At 55.1% G+C, this 20635-nt stretch overlaps 1 protein-coding gene across 1 annotated transcript; it reads right to left on the bottom strand.

Moving 5' to 3' along the window:
- Nucleotides 1–365: 365 nt before the first annotated feature.
- Nucleotides 366–15822, bottom strand: ERICH5 (glutamate rich 5). The gene is made up of 3 exons (XM_055127119.1): nt 15464–15822; nt 4025–4678; nt 366–2595 (listed from the first exon to the last, which is right to left on the bottom strand). The coding sequence occupies exons 1-3, from the start codon at nt 15519–15521 to the stop codon at nt 2456–2458; spliced, it is 852 nt and encodes a 283-aa protein (XP_054983094.1). The 5' UTR covers nt 15522–15822; the 3' UTR covers nt 366–2455.
- Between the last annotated feature and the right edge of the window lie 4813 nt (nt 15823–20635).

Genomic DNA, 20635 nt, shown 5'->3' on the forward strand with positions numbered 1-20635 from the left:
ATCGGGGGACCAGAGCAATATTATAGCAGGTAAGGCACCTGCCTCGCACGCAGCCATCCTGAGTTTGGCCCCCAACATCTTATATGTTCCCCCAGCTTACCAGGAGTGATTCCTGAGTGCACAGCTTGGAGCTTGGAGTAACCCCTGAGCATCACCAGGTGTGCCCCCCAAAAAACAGAAACAAATCTGTTATCAATCATTTTAGTTAGTTTAATATAGAAGCTCCAGTGGAAAAGTTCAGGTATTTAAACCTGAGAAGTTATTCTAAAACGGGGTATTTACCCCAAAAATAAAGGGGTCTAGAGAGAGAGAGTGCAGTGGGTAAGGTGCTTCCTTTGCATGTGACAGACCCCGGCTCAACCCCTGGCACCGCCAAGCATGACCCCTGAGCACAGAGCCAGGACTAAGTGCTGAGCACCATGTGGTGTGGCCCCAAAGCCAAGAAACCAACAAACCGAAGATGAGCCCGATGCTGGGCTACAGTGACAGCGCGACGGACCAAAGGGCGAGCTCTGCGCATGGAGTCCCGGGTTTGACCCCCCCCCCGCACCACACGGCCCCTGGAGCCCCACCAGGAAAGAGCCCTGAGCCGGGAGCAGACCCCGAGAACTGAAGGTGTTACCCCAAAACAGAAACAACAAAACACTCATATGTTTCCAGAATTTAATTCCAAACCCAGTTCGTTCATGGCAGAAGGCACTTGGGGGGTAAATTTTGCCCTCCTGACTTGGGGCGATTCTGGTAGTTCACATTCAGCTCTAACCAAACACTAGATGCCCTAGTCTCCACCTTCGAGCCCAATATTAAGTCCTGGAGCTCTAAAAAGGCTTGGGTGGGGCCCACAGCGCTGGAAGATGACAGGGGCTATGGCAAACCTAGGACACACCGAACCCGGGTTCCAGCCAGTATCACAGGGTCTCTGGAAGCACGGCCAGAGGGACCCCTGAGGTCCCTGTCCAAAAGGGACACCTGCGTAGCCCCAGCACCCTGGCCGGAGCAGCCCTGCTGCCTCAGGCACTGCCTTGGGCCACTGGTGAGTCCCTTAGACCTCCTGAGCATTGCCTGAAGCCCTCCCTCTCTCGCCCAAGAGATGGGACCCAAAGGCAGGGTTCTAACCAAACGCATCTAAAGTTCATGAACTCAGGGCTGGAGCTATAGTACAGTGGGTAGGATGTTTGCCTTGCACGTGGCTGACCCAGGTTCGATCCCCAGCATCCCATATGGCCCCCGAGCACCGCCAGGAGTAATTCCTGAGTGCAGAGCTAGGAGTAACCTCTGAGCACCGCCAGGTGTGACCCAAAAAGTAAAATAAATAAAATAAAATAAAGCCCATGAACTTGTCATAAGGAGCACACCACCGGGAACCCCGCCTTGGAGGACACAACGGCCAGCTGAGGGCAAGGGGCACCTGGGTCCCACATGGCCTTTCACTGTGAAAAAGCCACACCTGTTAGAGTGTGCAGCCCATGTCGTAAGAGCGCCCAGCTATGATCCTCGGAAAGGACTCGCTCCGCACACCTCCTAACTGTGGCCCAGACAGCTTTCCGGCTTCCTGGCCTGTGAGGGCTCTTGGGGGCGGGGGAGCTACACTGGGTGTGCTCAGGGCTTACTCTTGGCTCTGCTCAGGGTCACTCCTAGTGGGGCTTGGGGGACCATATTCAGTGATGGGGGTCAGCCCGGGGCGGGGGCCACTTGCACGCGCAGGAGCCCCTGTGGTCTCCCGCCCGAGCTCCCCCTGTCCCCAGGCTCACATGCAGGCCACGTGCGGCCTTCAAAGCCTGCAGTCAGCCTCGTCCTTGCCCCAGCACGGCGATGCCGTGACCGAGTTATCACTCGCTTCTGAAAAGTTGTCAACCCCTTTCTCTGACCTCTTCTCTCTTTATTTTTATGTTTTGGCTTTTTTGGCTCTCACCTGGTGATGCTCAGGAGTTACTCCTGGCTCTGCAGTCAGGAATCACTCCCGGCGGTGCTCGGGGGACCTGATGGGATGTCAGGGATCCAGTCTGGGTCAGCCTGTGCAAGGCAAACGCCCTACCAGCTCTACTATCACTCCGGCCCCCTCTTAGCTCTTTATTGGGAAGTGTCTCAATTTTTGATTCTGAATAGACCCTGGGCTGCCCCCTCACTTTTGGGGGGGTTTGGGGGCCCCATCTGGCAATGCTCAGGGGTCCCTCCTGGCTCTGTACTCAGGGGCCACTCCTAGGGGTGCTATGGGATGCTAGGGATCAAACCCGGGTTGGCCACATGCGAGGCCAGTGCCTCCCCACTGCCCAGTGGCCCCAGCCCTCCCCGTCACACTCTCACGTGAACCGAGGCCCTGAGGTCTCTGAGCTCGAAAGCCACGTGTATTCCAAGAGGCAAAGAAAACAGCACGGCTCTGCCGTTTCCTGGGAGGACCGGGACGGACGCCGGCCAGTCCCAGCTGCACACACAGAAAGGCTGAAAGGTCACGTCATCACTGGCTCCATGCATCTCCACCTTCTGGCCGCCCCGCGGGGACCCCCACAGCTTCCCCCGTTTCTTCCTCCTGTGTTTCGGCCCCTCCGCTCACTTTCTCATCGGCCGTCTCTGTTCTGACCACATCTCCCGTCTCGCCTGGGAAAGGAAGCAACAGACATCATCAGATTCCCCCCGTTAGCATGGACAGGCCCGGCGCCCTTGGCCGGGGTGGGGCTCAGAGGCAGGGCACACGCCTCGCACGTGGGAGGTCCTGGGGTCGGTCCCTGCAGTGCAAACCAAACGAACACTAAAGTGCCCCCAAAGCTGGCATCATCCCAGAGGAAAATGACCCTCGTGGCGGGAGCAACGATGCAACTGGGAGGCGTCTCCCTTGCGATCCCGAGTCCCCTGGGTCCCTGAGTGCAGAGCCAGGAGTCAGCTCCGAGACAGAAACTGAAAGGCAAAGAATTGTCTCTGATTCGATGGCTGAGTATGTGTTCATTAGAGGCTGGATTCCTCTTCAGCTTCGCTCTGGCTCCACGACACTGAGCATCTCATACGGGGCCCGGGAGACAGCGGCCTTGGGGAAATTCCCACTATTCAATTCTAACTCCCTGCATCTAGGCAAGGAACCCGTCTCAGCCACGCAAAAGGAGACTTGGCGCTCCAGCCTCCTCCTTCCCAGGGAAGCCCACAGACTCCCTGAGAGAGACAGACAGACAGAAAGAAACAGACAGAGAGACAGAGACAGAGACTGAGACAGAGACAGAGAGAGAGACAGAGACAGACAGAGAAAGACAGAGACAGAGACAGAGAGACAGAGGCAGAGAGAGATAGAGACAGAGACAGAGAGACAGAGGCAGAGAGAGATAGAGACAGAGACAGAGAGACAGAGGCAGAGAGAGATAGAGACAGAGACAGAGAGTTGGACCCAGGTCCTCCCACATGGGCGGCGCTCTCCACACTGAGCCATGTGTGTTTGTGTATGTGTCTGTGGGGGGGTGGGGTGCGTGGGTTTATGTATGACTGTATTCGAGTATGTGTGGGTGTGGGGGTTATGTGTGGCTGTGTGTGAATATGTGAATGTGTGACTGTGTGAATGTATGTGCGGGGGGTGTGTTTGCATGTATGATTGAGTGACTGTGTGCGACTGTGTGAGTACGTGTGTGGTGGTGATTGTGTGACTATGGGAAGGTGTGGGAAAGCTGAGAGTGAGTGATTGGGTGACCAGGTGTGGCTGTGTGAGTACCTGTGAGGGTATGTGTGTATGTGAGTGTGAGCATGTGTGCATGATTGTATAACTATGTGGGTGTATGTGTGGGAGTGTGGGTGTGATTGTGTGAGTATATGTGCAGGTGTGTGTTTGTGTGTATGAGTGTATGCGTGGGGGTGATTGTGTGAATGTGGGGGGGTGTGATTGTGTGACTGAGTGTATGTGTGGGTGTGACTGTGTGACTGTGGGGTATGTGTGATTGTGTGGCTGTGGGGGGCTGATTGTGGGACCACGTGATGGTGTGAGGGTGTGACTGTGTGACTTCTTGGGGGTGGGGTTGGACCCCTCCACCCCCGGCAGCAGAGTCTTTACCTTCCCTGTCTTGGCCGCCTTTGTCACAGGCATGGAGTCCCCCGACGGCGTCCTCACTGGCTTCTGTTTCTAGAGTTCCTGCTGGACGTCCTGTGGCCGCTGCAGCCAGGGGGCCCTGCCCCGTGGCCCCCGGGCCTGTGGCCTCCTGCAGGGGAGCCTCTGCCCCCATCTGTGAGGGAGTTGTTTCCTCCGGGGGCGGGGGTGGTGGCTGGCCCAGGGCTTCTGTCTCTGAGTCTGGGGGCCCGTCCCCAACCGCACCCCCAGGGGGCACTTCTGCAGGCAGGCCCTGGTTTCCATCCTCTGCTGCAGGACCCTCGGGCTCCCCCGCCGTCCCACTCGCCGGGCCCTGGGCCTCCGGGACCCCTTCCCCAGGGGGAGTCTCTGTCCGGGCCTGGCCCTCGGCCTTGCTCTCTGCCTCCCTTCTGCCGCCCGGCCGAGCCGCGCCCTGCTCTGTGGGCCCCGAGGGCGGTGGGTCCGCAGTGCCCTGACAGGGGGGCTGGCCAGGGTGGGCGCCGAGGCCATTGGCGGCAGACGCGGCCGACACCTGGAGCTTCTCCCGCGGGGCAGGGTGTCCCCTCTGCACCGGGTCATACGAGTTCGATTCTTTTGACACTGTCTGTGGCTTGGGCTGGGCGGCGCCTGACGCACTTTCTTCTGCGGTTGAAAAACACATATTTGCAGTTAATTTCTGGACAAATAAAGAAGAAAAGACAGGGGCTGGAGAGCGAGTTGTGGGGACGGGGCCCTTGCCTTACACAGGGCCGACCGGGTCTGGTGCCCAGAATCCCACAGGGTCCCCTGAGCTCCACCAGGCGTGAGCCCTGAGCACAGAGATGAGAGTAATCCCTGAGCACTGCCAGGCCTCGCCCTGAGAGCAGGGAGCCTGGTCTCTGCACTGAGGACGTGTGCTGGTGCCCAGAGGCACGGGGGCCCAGAGGTGTGCTGGGCACCACAGTGTGGGGCCAGGAGCAAGTCCCCCTCCTCAGCCGCCTCCCCTGGTCCTGGCCCATGTTCCCATGATCAGAAGTTCCCAAATGGGTCTCGTCTATGACCCCTCTCAAGAAACAAAATTGCTCTGCACATCTCGGAAGATCTCATTTTTTGTTGTTTTTTGATTTTGGTTTTGGGGTCACATCTGGTACTCGGGGTTTACTATACTATATATATATAACCTCAAAGCATGCACCAATGAATGATTTAGAATGAGACCTGGAAACTTTTCAAAAGAACCGCCAAGGTGATATGTGAAAGCAATTTATCCACATGGATAGGAAGCCCAGGGCCCAGAGGAACCAGGAGGGGGGGACAAAGAACACCTGCCTTGCAAGGATGCGGTCATGAGTGCGAGTCCCTGGGTTCCCACATATGCAAGGCGGGAGCTGGGCAGCCTTGCTATCTGCAATCCCAACTTCCCAATATTTGGGGGGAGGACCACACCCAGCAGTGCTCAGAGCTTACTCCTGGCTCTGTGCTCAGAGGGCCATAGGAAGTGCTGGCGACTGAACCTGGGTCAGCTGTATGCAAGGTGAGCACCCTCCCTACCTGCCATACTCTCTCCCCGGCCCCATTAACACACATTTTAAAATAGGATTGTGGGGGCTGGAGAAATAGTGTAGCAGTTAAGGCATTTGCCTTGCACACAGCCCACCTGGGCTCCAACCCCAGCATCCCATGTGGTCCCCTGATCCCGCTGGGAGTGATCCCTGCATGCAAAGCCAGGAGTAACCTCTGAACACCACCAGGTGTGGCCCCAAACCCTAAAATAAATGAATAAAACAAAACAGGATTGCTCGTGGCTAACAGTGTTCCAGATGCCAACTCTGGCATGATCACGCTGGCCTTCGCAAAGGCCAAGGAAATCTTCCCCAGATACCTGAGTTCCATCCTGCTTTTTGGCTTTGACTCTTTCACCAAGAAATCGTGCAACATCTGCTACTGGCCAGCTCCAGGCTGGACACCGGGCGACAGCCTCCGACCACGAAGGTCTGGCTCCTGAGGACCGTGTAGTTTCTCGTCTCCAGGGAAATTCAGAGACCACCTCCTTCCCTCATCGGGCCCTTGTGGTCCCTAGGCGTGGTCACCAAGGGTCTGCTCAGGCCAGGCACACGCCCGTGGCTTTGTCAGCCCCCGACCCGCGGCCTGGAGGAAGCAGGGAGGATCGCACGGCTTCACTGGCACGCACGCTCCTGTCCACATCCGGGAGACATTCTCTACAGAGTCCACGTTAGTAGGGAACAGATCCTGGGCCCTGAAATATGGTTCCTGCCCCAAGCCGTCCACGCTCTCTGTTTTCTGAGCCCTCCCTGCTTTCAAAGAACCCCGGTGAGGGGGTGAGGGGTGGGGGGCCCTTTCTCACCTGGCTCTGGGTCAGGCCAAGGCCCTGGTGGCTGTTCAGAACCTGATGCGCCAGCTCAGCCAACGGAACCGGGCGGCTTAGGCACCGCAGTGACAGATGCACAAAGGTTGGAGCAACGGGCCACATTGCAGAAGGGATTAGAGCCAGGGCAAGAACGCCTGGAATTCAGCCCCCGGCACCCCCTAACCAGACGCCCAAAGCCTGTCCCTGGCAACGAGAAACACTGGAGCTCACTCTCACCTGGCCATGCACGAAGCTGACCCTCATGGGCCCCTGAGCCCTGGGCGAAGGGATCCCTGAGCACAGAGCCAGGAGTAAGCTGAGAGCACCAGTCGGTGGGGTCCCTCCCAGTCCTACAGAGGAACCTCCAAGACGGGAGTGTCTTTTCAGCCACACGCTGCAGCTGTCTTTGGGCCTTCAGTGGGGACGGCGGAGAGAACAGTGATATGGAGGCTGGCCCCGCTTCCTCCCTCTGCCTGGCCCCCACCACGATTCCCCGATTCACCACAACACTGCCAGCAGGCTCACTCCCTCCCCCCCAGAGGGAAGATTTCCCATGGAGTTTGGGCTAAACCAACCGTGGGCGCTCAGAGCACTGGGGCATACGCTTTGTATGCAGGACCCCAAGATTCCATATGTGGCACCACATAGTCCCCTGAGTACTGTAGCACTGTAGCACTGTCCTCCCGTTGTTCATCCATTTGCTCAAGCGGGCACCGGTAATGTCTCCATTGTGAGACTTGTTACTGTTTTTGGCATATCGAATACGCCATGGGGAGCTTGCCAGGCTCTGCTGTGCGGGCGGGATACTCTTGGTTGGTTCCCGGGCTCTCTGAGAGGGACAGAGGAATCGAACCCAGGCCGGCCGCGTGCAAGGCAAACACCCTACCTGCTGTGCTATTGCTCCAGGTCCCCTGAGCATCACTGGGAATAGTGTCCAAGCATCCCCTGATGTGGCCTCAGAACAAGACAAAACAATGATGGTTGTCTGGGAGACGACCCAGTAGGCCAGACACATACATTGTATGCGGGAGGCCTGGATTCCAGCCCAGGACCCTGGGTGTAAGAAAAGTCAAATCAACTGCAGGGGGGTTTCTTCTCCCTTTGGTTTCCATCCTTCTAGGGCAAAGCTCGCGCTCCCCGAATATGCAGGAAACAATGAGGCTGACAGTGGAAGAGGAGGCCTCAGTTTCCCCTTGCCAGCTCCTGTGAGCACTCCCACTATTGATTGGCCTCTCCTACTTTTTTTGACCTCCTGCAAATTCCTGGGCTTTTCTCATAAACAGGGAGTTAACAATTGTTCATCATAAAAATTCTGCCCCAGAGCTTAAGCTCAGAAGGGAGGCTAAGACAGTGAACAATGGCCAGGAAGACGCCAACCAGCCCAACCACCCTACCGGTCCCCCTCATTCTCTGCAATATTTGTTGATGGATAAGAAAGGCAAAGGGCCTTTAAAAAGGCCTCCACAAAACTCTTACCTTTTTTTTTTTTTTTTTTTTTTTGCTTTTTGGGTCACACCCAGCGATGCACAGGGGTTACTCCTGGCTCTGCACACAGGAATTACTCCCTGTGGTGCTCAGGGGACCATATGGGATGCTGGGAATCGAACCCAGGTTGGCCGTATGCAAGGCAAATGCCCTCCCTGCTATATTATTGCTCCAGCCCAGAAACTCTTATTTTTAACTTAGCCCTAGGCTAAGTTCCTCCCCACCCACCCGGGGGGCTCCTTTTTCCTTCTCTTCTACTTTCCAATCAACTCTCCTACTTTCCAACTGAGTCTGAGCATCTTTATTACTCAATATTTTCATTCTTGAAAATATGGAAGGACCTGGAAGCACAGAACCAAGCCCGCTTCTCAAGCCCAGGTCCCCGCCTCGAACGTCGGTCTACTGGGAGCGTGGGACAAACAGACACATGCCCGCCCCTGCCTCTCTGCCCCAGGGGCCGTTCCCAGGCAGGGTTTCTTGCCAAGCGCACCAGAGCAGGGCCGAGGAGGAGAGGCACAGGCAGAGCCCGAGAGACAGAGAGAGGGTCACTCTCCTCCTTCCCAGACACGAAGCCCTGCTCCCAGGCCTGCACTCTGGGATTCTGCTCCCGAAGCAACCAGAACTGCCTTCCCTTAGCCCGCGTGTTCCCAGCGGCTCACAGGTGGCGCCTTTGTTCTCAGCTCAGGTGCGCTATCCAAAAGGCCACCAGAGCCTGGGCCTGAGAGCCCGCTGGGTCACACATTAACAGAAGGGAGAAGGGGACACAATGCCGCTCTGTCCTCCCTCGAGCGCTGGCCACTCCCCTGGGCCCAGCACCGCCTTCCTCTCCGAGCTCTCCCTAAGGGTCGCCTTCCTGGCTGCGCCTCCTGGGCCCTGGCCCCCACTCTCCCCCCTTCCTTAGCAGTGTTCTCTCGATCCCCGCATGCCCGCCTACCCATCCTCCCTCCGCACGGCCCCGCCAATGGCGTTTCTCCTCCGTGCAAAGCCTTGGAACCAGACTCGGCCACAGACAGGAACGGGGTCAGTGAGAAGACCAGGGCCCCGGGGCCCCGTGTTCCCGTGGCAAGTTCTCCATCACTCTCACATCTGTGTTACAGCAAAATGGGATAATGCTAATCTTTGCCTTTTATTTTCATTTGTTTGGGGTCACACCACGCTCAGGGCTTACCCCTGGAGAGGCTCGGGGAACCACAGGGAGCAAACCCAGGTGGGTGCTATGCTAGGCAAGTGCCCTGCCACTGTACTGTCTCACCAGCCCAGCTTGTGTTTACTGTAACAGGCTCTATGGGGACAGGAGGCCGACTCAGCGCCAAAGCACCTGCCTCATGAACGAGAGGCTTTGAGTTCGATCCCCAGTGCTGCCTCTGTGTTTTCCGCACAGTCCCAATGGTTCCACTCTCTGAGACTCCTGGGGCTTCAGCAACGAGTGCAATCTCTGAGCATTGCTGCCAAGCGTGTGTGTGTGTGTGTGTGTGTGTGTGTGTGTGTGTGAGCATCACAACCTACTGGGAGGGGGGGGTGATCCCCGGATATCACAAACACCACAAAGGGAATGAAGGGAAAGGCTCTTGTGGAGATCAACAAACTCCACCAGCAAGCCCGGGGGCGGCGGGGGGGTGCTCCTTCTCTGCACCCCACTCCAGGCCTGTTTCCAGACAGTTCTTCACTCACAGAAGATAATGCCTCTGGTGGGGGAGGTGTGCCCAGCACAGCCCTTGGATCACCGGATTACAAGCCCTCACACTCGTGGGCCTGCCCCTGCCACCCGCGAGCCCCCTTGGCACACCTGCGCATTCCAGTGAGATAGGCACAAAGGAATTCACCACCGCCCAGAAACCCGCAGAAGGCCCTCGGTGGGGGGCCTGGTTCAATAAGTCACACGGTGGGTGAGCGAGCCTGGGAGCTCTCTGCACTGCCACAGGGAAGGGCCTCCGGAACTGGAGAAAGAGCCACGGTGAGGAAGCACAGGAATACCCCGCGTTTCTGAGTCAGGACTGTAGCACTGTCGCACTGTCCTCCCATCGCTCATCAATTTGCTTGAGCGGGCACCAGTAACATCTCCATTGTGAGACTTGTTACTGTTTTTGGCATACTGAATACGCCATGGGGAGCTTGCCAGGCTCTGCCATGCGGGCGAGATACTCTCGGTAGCTTGCCGGGCTCTCCAAGAGGGATAAAGGAATCAAACCTGGGCCAGCAGCATGCAAGTCGAACGCCCTACCCGCTGTGCTACCACTCCAGTCCTGAATCATAACAGCAGACGAAAATGGTGTTTGCTGAGCATTAAAAAACTATGGACAAAAGGCCAGGGAGAGAGCTCAAGGGCTGGGCATGTGCTTTGCATGCATGGGGCCTGGGTTGAGTCCCTGGCATCACATGGTCCCCTCGTCTTCACCAGGATGGATCCCTGAGCACACGCCAGGGCCAGGAGTAGCCTCCAAGCTGCCCTGTATGGCCCCAAATTAACCCCTCACAAAAGCAAACAAGGGTCAGAGTGATACTGCCTCGGGGAGAGCATTTGCCTTGCACACAGCTGAAATGGGTTCCATCCCTAGCACAGCCCTGGTCGTCGTGTAGTGACAAATAAGGAACTGAATGTAATGAGAATCACGAAACTGTAAAGAGCATGAAGGGAATGTAATGAGAACTGAGACACCAAGATCAATGAGGGCCAGCCAGAGAAGGGAGGAGAGTGTTTCCTTTGCATGACCCTAATCAGCTGGGAAAGGGGCCCCCAGATGGACGGCCACACCGAATGGGCAAAAGATACTGACACCTGAAGGCTGGAAGAGAGGCTTCGTGTGTGTGTGTGTGTGTGTGTGTGTGTGTGTGTGTATGTGTGTTTCCTTTTGTAGATTATCGCCCACTCTCAGAGAATAAAAGAAAGACCCTCTCAGCAGACAGGGCTCCACTTCACTCTTTCAACTGGGGGTCCTCAGTGCTGAGCCTCTGATGAACTCACTCTCCTCTCCTGAGCTGTTTGCTCTCTCTGTTCCTTCACGGCTCATGCCAGTGCAACAGTAAGAGTCCTCCAGGAGTGACCCCTGAGCACTGCTGGTGTGACCCAAAACCAAGACAAAACCAACAACAACAACAACTTTGGAAAATATAGTAAAAAAAAAAAAACCCAAAGAAAACCTTTTTATTGGCCAGAGAGGTAGAACAGGGGACAGGCATTCGCCCTGCATGTGGCAACATTGGCTTAGTCTCCAATGCCTCGTATGGTCCCTCGAGCACCCCAGAGCTGAGCCTGAAGCACAGAACCAAGCTTGCTCCTCCAGCCCAGGTTCCCCCTTGAAGGCAGGTCTACTTGCTAGTCTCGAGGTATCCTGCCTGCCTTTTCCTACTCGAGAGAAACAGGTGCTTCTCCCTCTCTCTCCCCTCGAATCTTGAGTAAGCTTCAACAAACCCCACCTGGCGTCACACACGCACACACACACACACACACACACACACACACAAAGCACAGAACCAGGAGTAAATCCTGAACATAGCCAAGGGAGAACCAAACACCTGCTCCCCACAAAAAGAAAGTGGGGGTGACTGTGCCAAGCAATTAAGCAGAGAGTGGGGCTGGGTGGAAACATACTTCTACTGCAAGCATGCATCATGTCATGCTGGGCCAGGTGTGCAGTGCTGAGACTGTATTGCATGTCTAACATCTATAAATCTATAAATCTTATAACTATAAAATGCTCTGTCATTCAATGTATTAATACAATAATTTACTCTACCCTTCCCTCCTTCCTTCCCTCCTCCCTCCCACCCTCTTCCTTCCTTTCCTCCTTCCCTCCTTCCTTCCCTCCTTCCCACCTCCCTCCCTCCTTCCCTCCTTCCCTTCTTCCTCCCTCTCTCTCTCCCTCCCTCCCTCCCTCCTTCCCTTTCTTTCTTCTCCCCTTCCTTTCTTCCTTCACACCCAGCACTACCCAGGGCTTACCCCTGGTTCTGCGCTCACAGATCACTCCTGGCAGGCTCAGGGTACCACATGTGGGGTCACCTATTGAACCCAGGTCAGCCACATTCAAGGCAGCCTTGTGTCCCCGCTGTCCTATCTCTCTGCCCACTATATATATATATATATATATAATATATTTATATACTGCACTGATACTGTCATCTCGTTGCTCATCGATTTGTTCAAACGGGCACCAGTAATGTCTCTCATTGAGAGATTTATTGTTACTGTTTTTGGCATATCCAATACGCACAGGTAGCTTGCCAGGCTCTGCCTCGTGGGCTCGATACTCTCGGTAGCTTGCCGGGCTCTCCGAGAGGGGCGAAGGAATCAAACTCGGGTCGGCCGCGTGAAAGGCAAACGCCCAATCGCTGTGCTATCGCTTGGTGGTATAGTAGTGAGCATAGCTGCCTTCCAAATATATTTATATATATAAATAAATATATATATTTCTTTGTTGGCATGTAGGTGGTCACACATCTAACAGGCTCCTGACTAAGCTGAGGCAAAACGTAAACGTACGTATAGCATCTGGCTTAAGGAGAGTGCCACAGGAAGGAGAGGTCAGGAAATGGGGTGGGGTCCGGACAGCGGCCCCTGGCCCTGCTCCTGGGAGGCCAGTGCCCTTGGGCAAAGTTACCGGATCTGTCAACTGGGGTCAGGGTAATGCTTAGTCATATATCATTATCCAAATTAAAGGAAGCAATTCACTCAAGAAGTATTGTCAGGCGCCTGGTTACAAAGAGGAAACGCATTTCATAAACTTGGGCTGAGCAACATTCAATCAACAGTAGGAGGGGCTGATGTTGAGAAGTGCTAAGCAGCAGAACCAGGAATGAATTATTTACAGGGCTCTAAGATCATGGGCTGACACGCTGAACACACAACAGTATCACTTACAGCAGAGTGCCCACTCACGGGAGAGCACTGGTGCAAAGATCACTCACACGAGAGTGTTCCCACTCATGGGAGAGCACTCATGTGGGGGAGCACTCATGAGGGAAGCACTCTCGTGGGGAGCACTCCCACAGGGGAGCACTCTCACAGGGAGAACTCACACGGAGAACATTTACACAGAGGAGCACTCCTACAGGAGAGCCTTCACACAGGGGAAAGCATTTAGATGGGAGAGCACTCACAAGGGGAGCACTCACACTGGAGAGCACTCACATGGGGGAGTCGTTAAGGGTGGGTGGGGCCAGTCCCCACTGATGACGCGGGTCCCAATGGGGAACGATGGAGGCAGCCTGTCAATGGCCTTCCTATGCACTGGGGCTGGCTGGAGGGATTTTACTATATCAGAACAACATCTCTGGGGACTGGGGGTGACAGTGAAAGCGTGAGAAAGCTATGGGGCTGGGACTTGGGCTGAGCGGCAGAGCGCACACCTTGCGTGCCTCAGGCCCTGGGTTCCAGCCCCGGCACTGCAAAGAGGACCAGTGACGTAGACAGCTACTCAACATGGTGAGAAAGATCATTGGCGGCGTGCAGGGCAGGGGAAACCCAGAGCCCACCCGTTCGAACCCTTTTCCCTCTCACACCAGCTTAAGTCCGGGGAAGACAGGCTTTTAAAATCTACAATAGGGGCCAGAGAGATAGTACAGCAGGAAGGGCACTTGCTAGCATGCTGCCGACCCAGGTTCGATCCTCAGCACCCCACCTGGTCCCTGAGTACAGAATCAGGAGTTAGCCCTGAGCACCACAGGATGTGCCCCTCAATTAAATAAAGATAAAAGACAAAAAATAATTAAAAATTAGATAAAATCTAGAATGAACTATTATTTAGTCTCTGCTTTCTAAGTCAAGAAGCTATTTTCAGGGGCTGGAGAAAGTCCAGCAGGTAAGGTGTGTGCCTTGCATACCACCTGGCCTGGGTTTGATCCCCGGCATCCCATATGGTCCCCGGGATACCACCAGGAGCATTCCTGAGTGCAGATCCAGGAGTAACCCCTGAGCATCGCCAGGTGTGGCCTCCCACTGCCCTCCCCCCCAAACAAAAAGCAAAAGAAAAAAAAAAGAAGCTACTTCCAGGGATCAGAGCAGAGCAATTAGCAAGTAAGGCACTTGCCTTGTGCACAGTCAACCCAGGTTTGATCTCCACCACCATACAGTCCTCCAATGCCCACTAGGAATAACTCCTGAGAACAGATGTAAGCCCTGGGCACCACTGGGTGTAACCCCCATCCCACCACCACCAAAAAAAGAAGAAGAAACTACCTTTGGGATATCCGGGACAGAACAAAAGAGAAGCCAAAATAGTGTCAGGTATGACCCCAAAGTTTCCCAGACATTTCAGTATGGGAACTGAATCCAAGAAGGACTTATCCTGGAGAGACTGCCAATGCCATCTCATCTCAGAGAATAAAACACAAAGCACCCAAGAAATCGCCCCAGGCACGAGTGTCTCGAGAGCCCAGTTTGGGGGTCCAGCCTCCTGGAGGCTGGGCAGGCTGGTTGGCGGTCCCTGGAAGGGGGGCTGCCTGCTCCCTTCGCATCGCGGTCAGCATCAGAGGGCTGGGAACAGTGCCCAGGCCCAGCTTCAGGCCTTTCCCCTACTCCACATGATGCACTGCCTTCTGCCACACCGCTGAAGTGAGAAAAGATCAGACGGCACAAACACGACATCAACATTTCTGTCTGGGACAGTGTCTGGGCTTCGCAGCAGGATTCCTGAAAGCCATGAGCCCTCCAGCCAAGCTGGCCAGGAGGGCATCTCTGCGGTGCTGGAAAGATACCAGGGGCCACGCACGAGAGCACAAATGGTAAGCCACACGAAAGGAACGGGCTTAGACCTCAGGGCTGTGTCCCAAATACTAGTCCTGGGAAAACGACCAAGGAAGTGTGATCTCTCACGCCCGTTTCCTCTAGCCTATAACCAGCTTTCACCATTTCCCCAGCACACACATAGGCTGTGTGTCTTCACCCGGGGAGAGCAGGGTCTCTCGTACCTCCAGCTCAGACCCAGCCAAGCCTCTGTTTATGATACAGACGAGGCTCCGAGCCAGACTCCACGGAGTTCCTAAGAGTAGAGGTGACACCCTATTGTCACACATATTTATGCATGTGTGACAATAGGGTGTCCCAAGTCTGAGAGCATGCATCTGTACTCCGCATCCTGTGCCATCTCAGGCGGTGATACCCAGACAGAAAGGCACAGCCAGGAGGTGTGGACCCCAAAGGGCATGGGCTCTACTGGGTCATCAGGGGCCGTGAATCTGCTGGGGTGGGGGGTGGGGTCCACACCCCTTGCTATCTGAAGTGCATGATTTATATTCTTCACTCCCGAGGGTTCTGGGGGTGGGGGCTGGGCTGATGTGATTCCAGAGAATGGAACTCTCCCACTGAATAGCGTCTCCAGGGCTCTGAGATGAACTCTGAGGGGTTTCAACGGGCCCTGCTGTGGGGAACTGGGCAGGTTGTGACCAGGGAACCGCGGGGCATCCCAGCAAGCAGGTGTTCCCCATGACGGCGGGCGCCCAGGAGCATCCCAGCCCCCAGGAGCTAGTCGCGCCACGGGGGGGAGGGGGAAAGGGTGGGGGCGGGGAAACCCACTGGCACCCTCAGGGAAAGCTGACCCCTGCCCCACCCAACCCGAGAGAGCGCCCCAGCCGCCAGCCCCTGGGCAGGGTTCCCTGCTCACCGCGGTGGCGCCTGTTGCTGTCCCGGGCCTTGTGGAGGGCGCTGCTGGAGCAGCCCATGGCGACTGGCCGAGGCCACGGCCACGGCCACCGCCGCCGCCAGGTGAGCGCGACTCCGGTCCTTGGCCTTCAGGTGGGCACGACCCGGGTCCCCTGCAGCCAGCTGAGCGCGACGCTGGTCCCCTGCGTCCAGGTGGGCGCGACCCTGAGCCCGGCTGGATGGGGCGGGCGCGCAGGTGGGGCGGGGGGCGCCCTGGGCCCCCAGCGGGGAGGCAGTGGTCGCGGGGCGCGGGCAGAGAGGGACAGCCTGGCTGCGGCGGGGCAGAGCGCGGCGGGCGTGTGGGAGGGCTGAGCGAGTCATCACTCAACACCAGCCAGGGGGCGGGGGACCCCGCGAGGGTGGACAGTGGCTAGTGATTGGCCGGCCAACCCCGCGGTGCCGGCTTCTTGCGTAACCCCTGCGCGATGACGGGGAGCCGGCAGGAATCCAGAGCCCGGAGACCCCAGCCCAGGGGGCCCGCCAAGCCCCTCCCGCCCCCACCTTGGCTTTGAGTGACCCGGGAGGTTCGGTTTGGGGCGTTTGTTTGGGTGGCGTGGAAAGGGGGCACGCCCAGCCGGCTCTGGTGGGGGTCCAGCTGCCTACCAGGCAAGCCCCTGCCCGCTTAACTCTCTCCTGCACAGGTCCCCTCGCCACCGCCAGGCTGGCAATGATGGGGGTCGGCTGACGCTTACTGGCTCTTGCTCTCAAGTGATGCGCTTTGGGCAGGAATACCCAGACTGGGCGGGCTTGGGTTTATTATTAGTATCATCATCATCATCATTATTATTATTATTATTATTTCTCTCTTTCCCTTCCTCTCTCCATCCCCCCACCTCCACATCCCTTCCCAAGAGGTGATTGGGAATCACACCTAGCAGTGCAGAGGATAGAATCAGGGTCTTACTCATGGTACCAGGGGGATCACCTTAACCCCAGGACTATTTCTTCTGAGGTCCCCAAGCACTTTGATCAGCCAGTTGAGGAAATGTTGGCTGTTTGACTCCTTGTGATTTATGGTGATTTTTTGGGAGAACTCCTGGCACACTCCTGCAGGCACATGGGGTGCTCAGGAGACCTTATGGAACTCGCATGGGGGTGGAAGGCAAGTGGCTGTAACTGTAACTGGCTGTAACTGCTCTGGCCCTTAAAGGGAGAAACTTTGTTTCGCTGTGGGGCACACCCACTTCCTCCTGGCTCCCGGGGGCCATATGGAGTGCCAGGGATCCAGCCCAGGTCTGCCCCATGTAAGGCAACACCCCACCCACTGAGACGTTAAGACTAAGGGGCCAGAGCAACTGTACAGTGGGAGAGAATGTCTACCTTGCATGTGGCCGACCCAGGTTCGATCCCCAGCATCCCATATGATCCCCCCAAGCACTATCAGGAGTGATTCCTGAGTGCAGAGGCAGGAGTAACCCCTGAGCATTGCCAGGTGTGACCCAAACAAACAGACTAAGTAAATATGCTCATCAACCTTTTACCTGCTGCTTTTAGCAAGCATTAATTGTTGGGGGGGGGGGGGTACTGCAGCTGTGGGGGAGCCCAGGGCCCTCAGGAGAGCTACATGCCAGCCCCTGTATATAACATTCCTGCAAGGATGCATTACTCTCATGGTGATCAGTGATTTTTCTAAAGACTTTATTCCTTCTGTTTTGCTAGTCGACATTCTACCAAGAGGGGACATGTCCCCTTCTCGGTTTACTGTGCACTCATGCACATGGTAAACACACATCCTTCCACTGACACCACGCGTTAGTTTTCAGGCCTGCCAGAACTGAGCTCCACATTCTGGGTGATGTAAGCAACAGAAATGACACATCCACGGCATAAGCTCTCCCACCGAGCTGCATCGCAGCCCTGTCCTACCATTTGATCAGGACACGGGTCAGGCTGGAGGCTGGAGAGCTATGAGAGAGGCAGTAAGAGGTCTGCCCGCCTTCCAAGCAGCCGACCTTGATTCAATATCGCAATACTACACAGTCCCCTGAGCACCGCGAGAGGGTGATCCCCAAGCACAGAGCCAGGAGCACCCCGTAACTACCCCAAGCCCCAAATAAAGACACCGAGACAAGAGTTCCAAATGCACATGATGGCACTGAACCTTCCCAGGTAAGCTGGCCCCGCGGTCTGAGAATTCTGGGACCTTCTCGAAATGGGGCGGGCAGATTCCCCTTCCAGATCGAAGCCCATGGCCATACCCGGCACTCCGACATAGAAACTGCCCAGCTACACAACTGACCCTCATCCAGCCATTCAGCTCCATAGATGCTGGACCACACAGCATACAGTGGCTCTAAATTTCACCATAGGGCCAACCCAGTGGGATGAGAGCAAGCCTGATGGGAAAGGTGCAGGGAAGCCCACCGAACACATTGAGCAAAACAGTAACACGGAAGGTTCAACAGGCACCAACCAGCCCAGTGGATTCTCAGCCAAGGACTTCAAGTAACACCATTGTGAGACGGAACAATGATCCAGATTAACTCTTTATTTATTTATTCATTGGCTTTTTGGGTCACACCCGGTGATGCACAGGTGTTACTCCCGGCTCATGCACTCAGGAATTACTCCTGGCAGTGCTCAGGGGACCCTATGGGATGCTGGGAGTCGAACCCGGGTTGGCTGTGTGCGAGGCAAATGCCCTACCTGCTGTGCTATCGCTCAAGACCCAGTTCATGAATTAACTCTTATCGATCCAAGTTTTGAATATTCCATTTGCCCCTGTGTTGTAGCAGTATGAAGTAAATCTGCTGGTTCCTGATAAGGGGGCAGGTGGGGGGTAAGTGGGGACATTGGTAGAGACGAGGTCACCCTGGGATTGGTGTGGTTGGTGGGATTAGTGCTGGAGTACTTAATGCCTGAAACAATGTATCATGAACAACTTGGTAAATCATGGTATGATCATAAGCAATTAAGTAAAAATGTCCCAGATGCAGTTATGTTATGAGGTGCAGGGGACATCGACTTCAGGATTTGTGGGGTTAGTGGGGGATTATAATTCAGTCCACAACATTCTTTATTTTGATACTCAAATTGCCTAAACTTTGGCCTAGTTCCCTTCAAGGGCCAAGTGACACACAGCTATGGTCCTTAATGAATATTTATGCATAATACTATTTGAACTACACTGTATTATACTACTGGCTCCCTTTCCCCCTTCCCCTCCTGATCCCCCCTTTTTTTCCTCCCTCTTCCTGCACTCCCCCTGCAGTGCAGGCTGCCCAGCACTCTGAGGAAGGAGCATTCCCAGCCTTCCGATGTGTCCCAGACCTTCCTTCTCCTGACTGTCTCTGGGCCCAAGGAAAGAGCAGCATTCTGCGTGTAGCTGATTCAGCTGGACTTCATGGGGGGACTTCAAAGGCGAAAGATGACTGACCAGCTGGAGAATGTAGGGTGTGTGTGTGTGTGTGTGTAGGCAGACTTTGGGGTAATCAACATTCTGCATCACAAAACGCTGAAGTAGGGCTGAAGAGATAGTGCAGTGGGTAGGGTGTTTGCCTTGCACCCAGCCCACCAGGGTGTGATTGCTAGCATCTCACATGGTCCCCTGAGCACTGCTAGGAATGATTCCTGAGTGCAGCACTGGGAGTAATCTCTGAGCATCGTCAAGTGTGGCCCCCAAAACAAAAAAAAAACCCAAAAGCCCTGTAGAGCTGCGGAGATGGCTCAAAGGGCTGGAACTCAGCTTTGCGTGAGGGAGGCCTGGTTCCCTCCTCAGTACCACAAGGTCCCTGACGCACTCCCAGAGCACTGTGCTTAGAGTCATCAGCATGGGCTGCCACAACAAAATAACACACTCGAGGGTGCTTAGACCTCAGACAGTGACCTTTTCTCAGTGTCCTGCCAGAGGACAAGGTGATGGCCACTGGTGTCAGGCGAGAACTCTGCTCTGTAGAGGGCAGCCTTTCCTCTCCCACACCTCAGAGGGATGGAGAACTGCCTGTTGAGAGGCCCCACTCTCAACACCTGGCTGACCAGGCCCTTCCCTCCTGAACAAGCTTCCTCTAGAACCGAGTATTCTGGGGGTGAGGGTTCCACACACAAACTGGAGGGGGAGTCACAGGTTCTGCAGAACAGATCAGTCCTCCTGAAGGTGCATTTAAAGGGCCAGAGGGATAGCACAATGGGGAGGGCACTTGCTCTGTACGTGGCCCATCTGGGTACGATCCCTGTGTTCCATATGGTCCCCCAAGTACCACCAGGAGTGATCCCTGAGTGCAGAGCCAGGAGTAACCCCTGAGCATCACCTTATGTGTTCCAAAAACAAACAAAAAATAATGTCTTCTCATTGCCACCTCTCTTATCTCTTCCAGAGAAAATTTTTAATTAGCGTTGAGACCATTTTTCTATACATACATAACACTTGATTTTTTTTTTTAATGATGAAGGGCCAGAGACATAGTAGAGGTTGGGGTGTTTGCCTTGCCACACCTGATTCTGGTTTGACCCTAAGCACTGCTGGGTGTGGACCAATGGACTAATTCACTTTTCTCCAAAACAATGCTGAGATAAATATCTTTGTTCACACCCACTAAGAAACTTTGCCATTCTGTGGAGTAGATTTCTAAATGTTTAAATGCTTGGGTCAAAAGATCCTATTACCAGGGCAGGAAGGATAGTACAGAGGACAGGACACTTGCCTTGTATGCAGCGGGCTCAGGTTTGAGGCCCAGGATGGCGCTCAGCCCACCAAACACTGCCAGGAGTAAGTCTGAGCACAGCTGGGTATGACCCAACCACACTCCTATTCCAGAAAGAAAAGGGGGAAGATTCCTTAGCACAATGGCAATGAAGTGTTTCTCTGTCTCCTTCCAACCTCCAATATCCAGAAGAAACTTCTGTTATCTTGTTGTGCATACAAAACGTGTATGTGGGCGTGCTCCTTTACACACACTTGGGCACACACATTTTGGGGAGGGTTTAGATGCATACACAAATATGTTTAAAGAGGGCACACTCGCACAAATGCATTTGGAGGAACTGGGTTATTTCCTGTGCTCTTAGGGGTCCATGCAGTACAAACAATCCAATCCTGGCAGTCTGAGCATGCAGTCTGAGCTCCAGGGTCTGGCAAGTTCAGTGGGGAGAGCATTTGCCATGCAGGTGTCTGACCTATGTTTAATCCCTGGAACCA

Source organism: Sorex araneus, chromosome 2 (genome assembly GCF_027595985.1).
Source record: "Sorex araneus isolate mSorAra2 chromosome 2, mSorAra2.pri, whole genome shotgun sequence".
Lineage (NCBI taxonomy): Eukaryota > Metazoa > Chordata > Mammalia > Eulipotyphla > Soricidae > Sorex > Sorex araneus.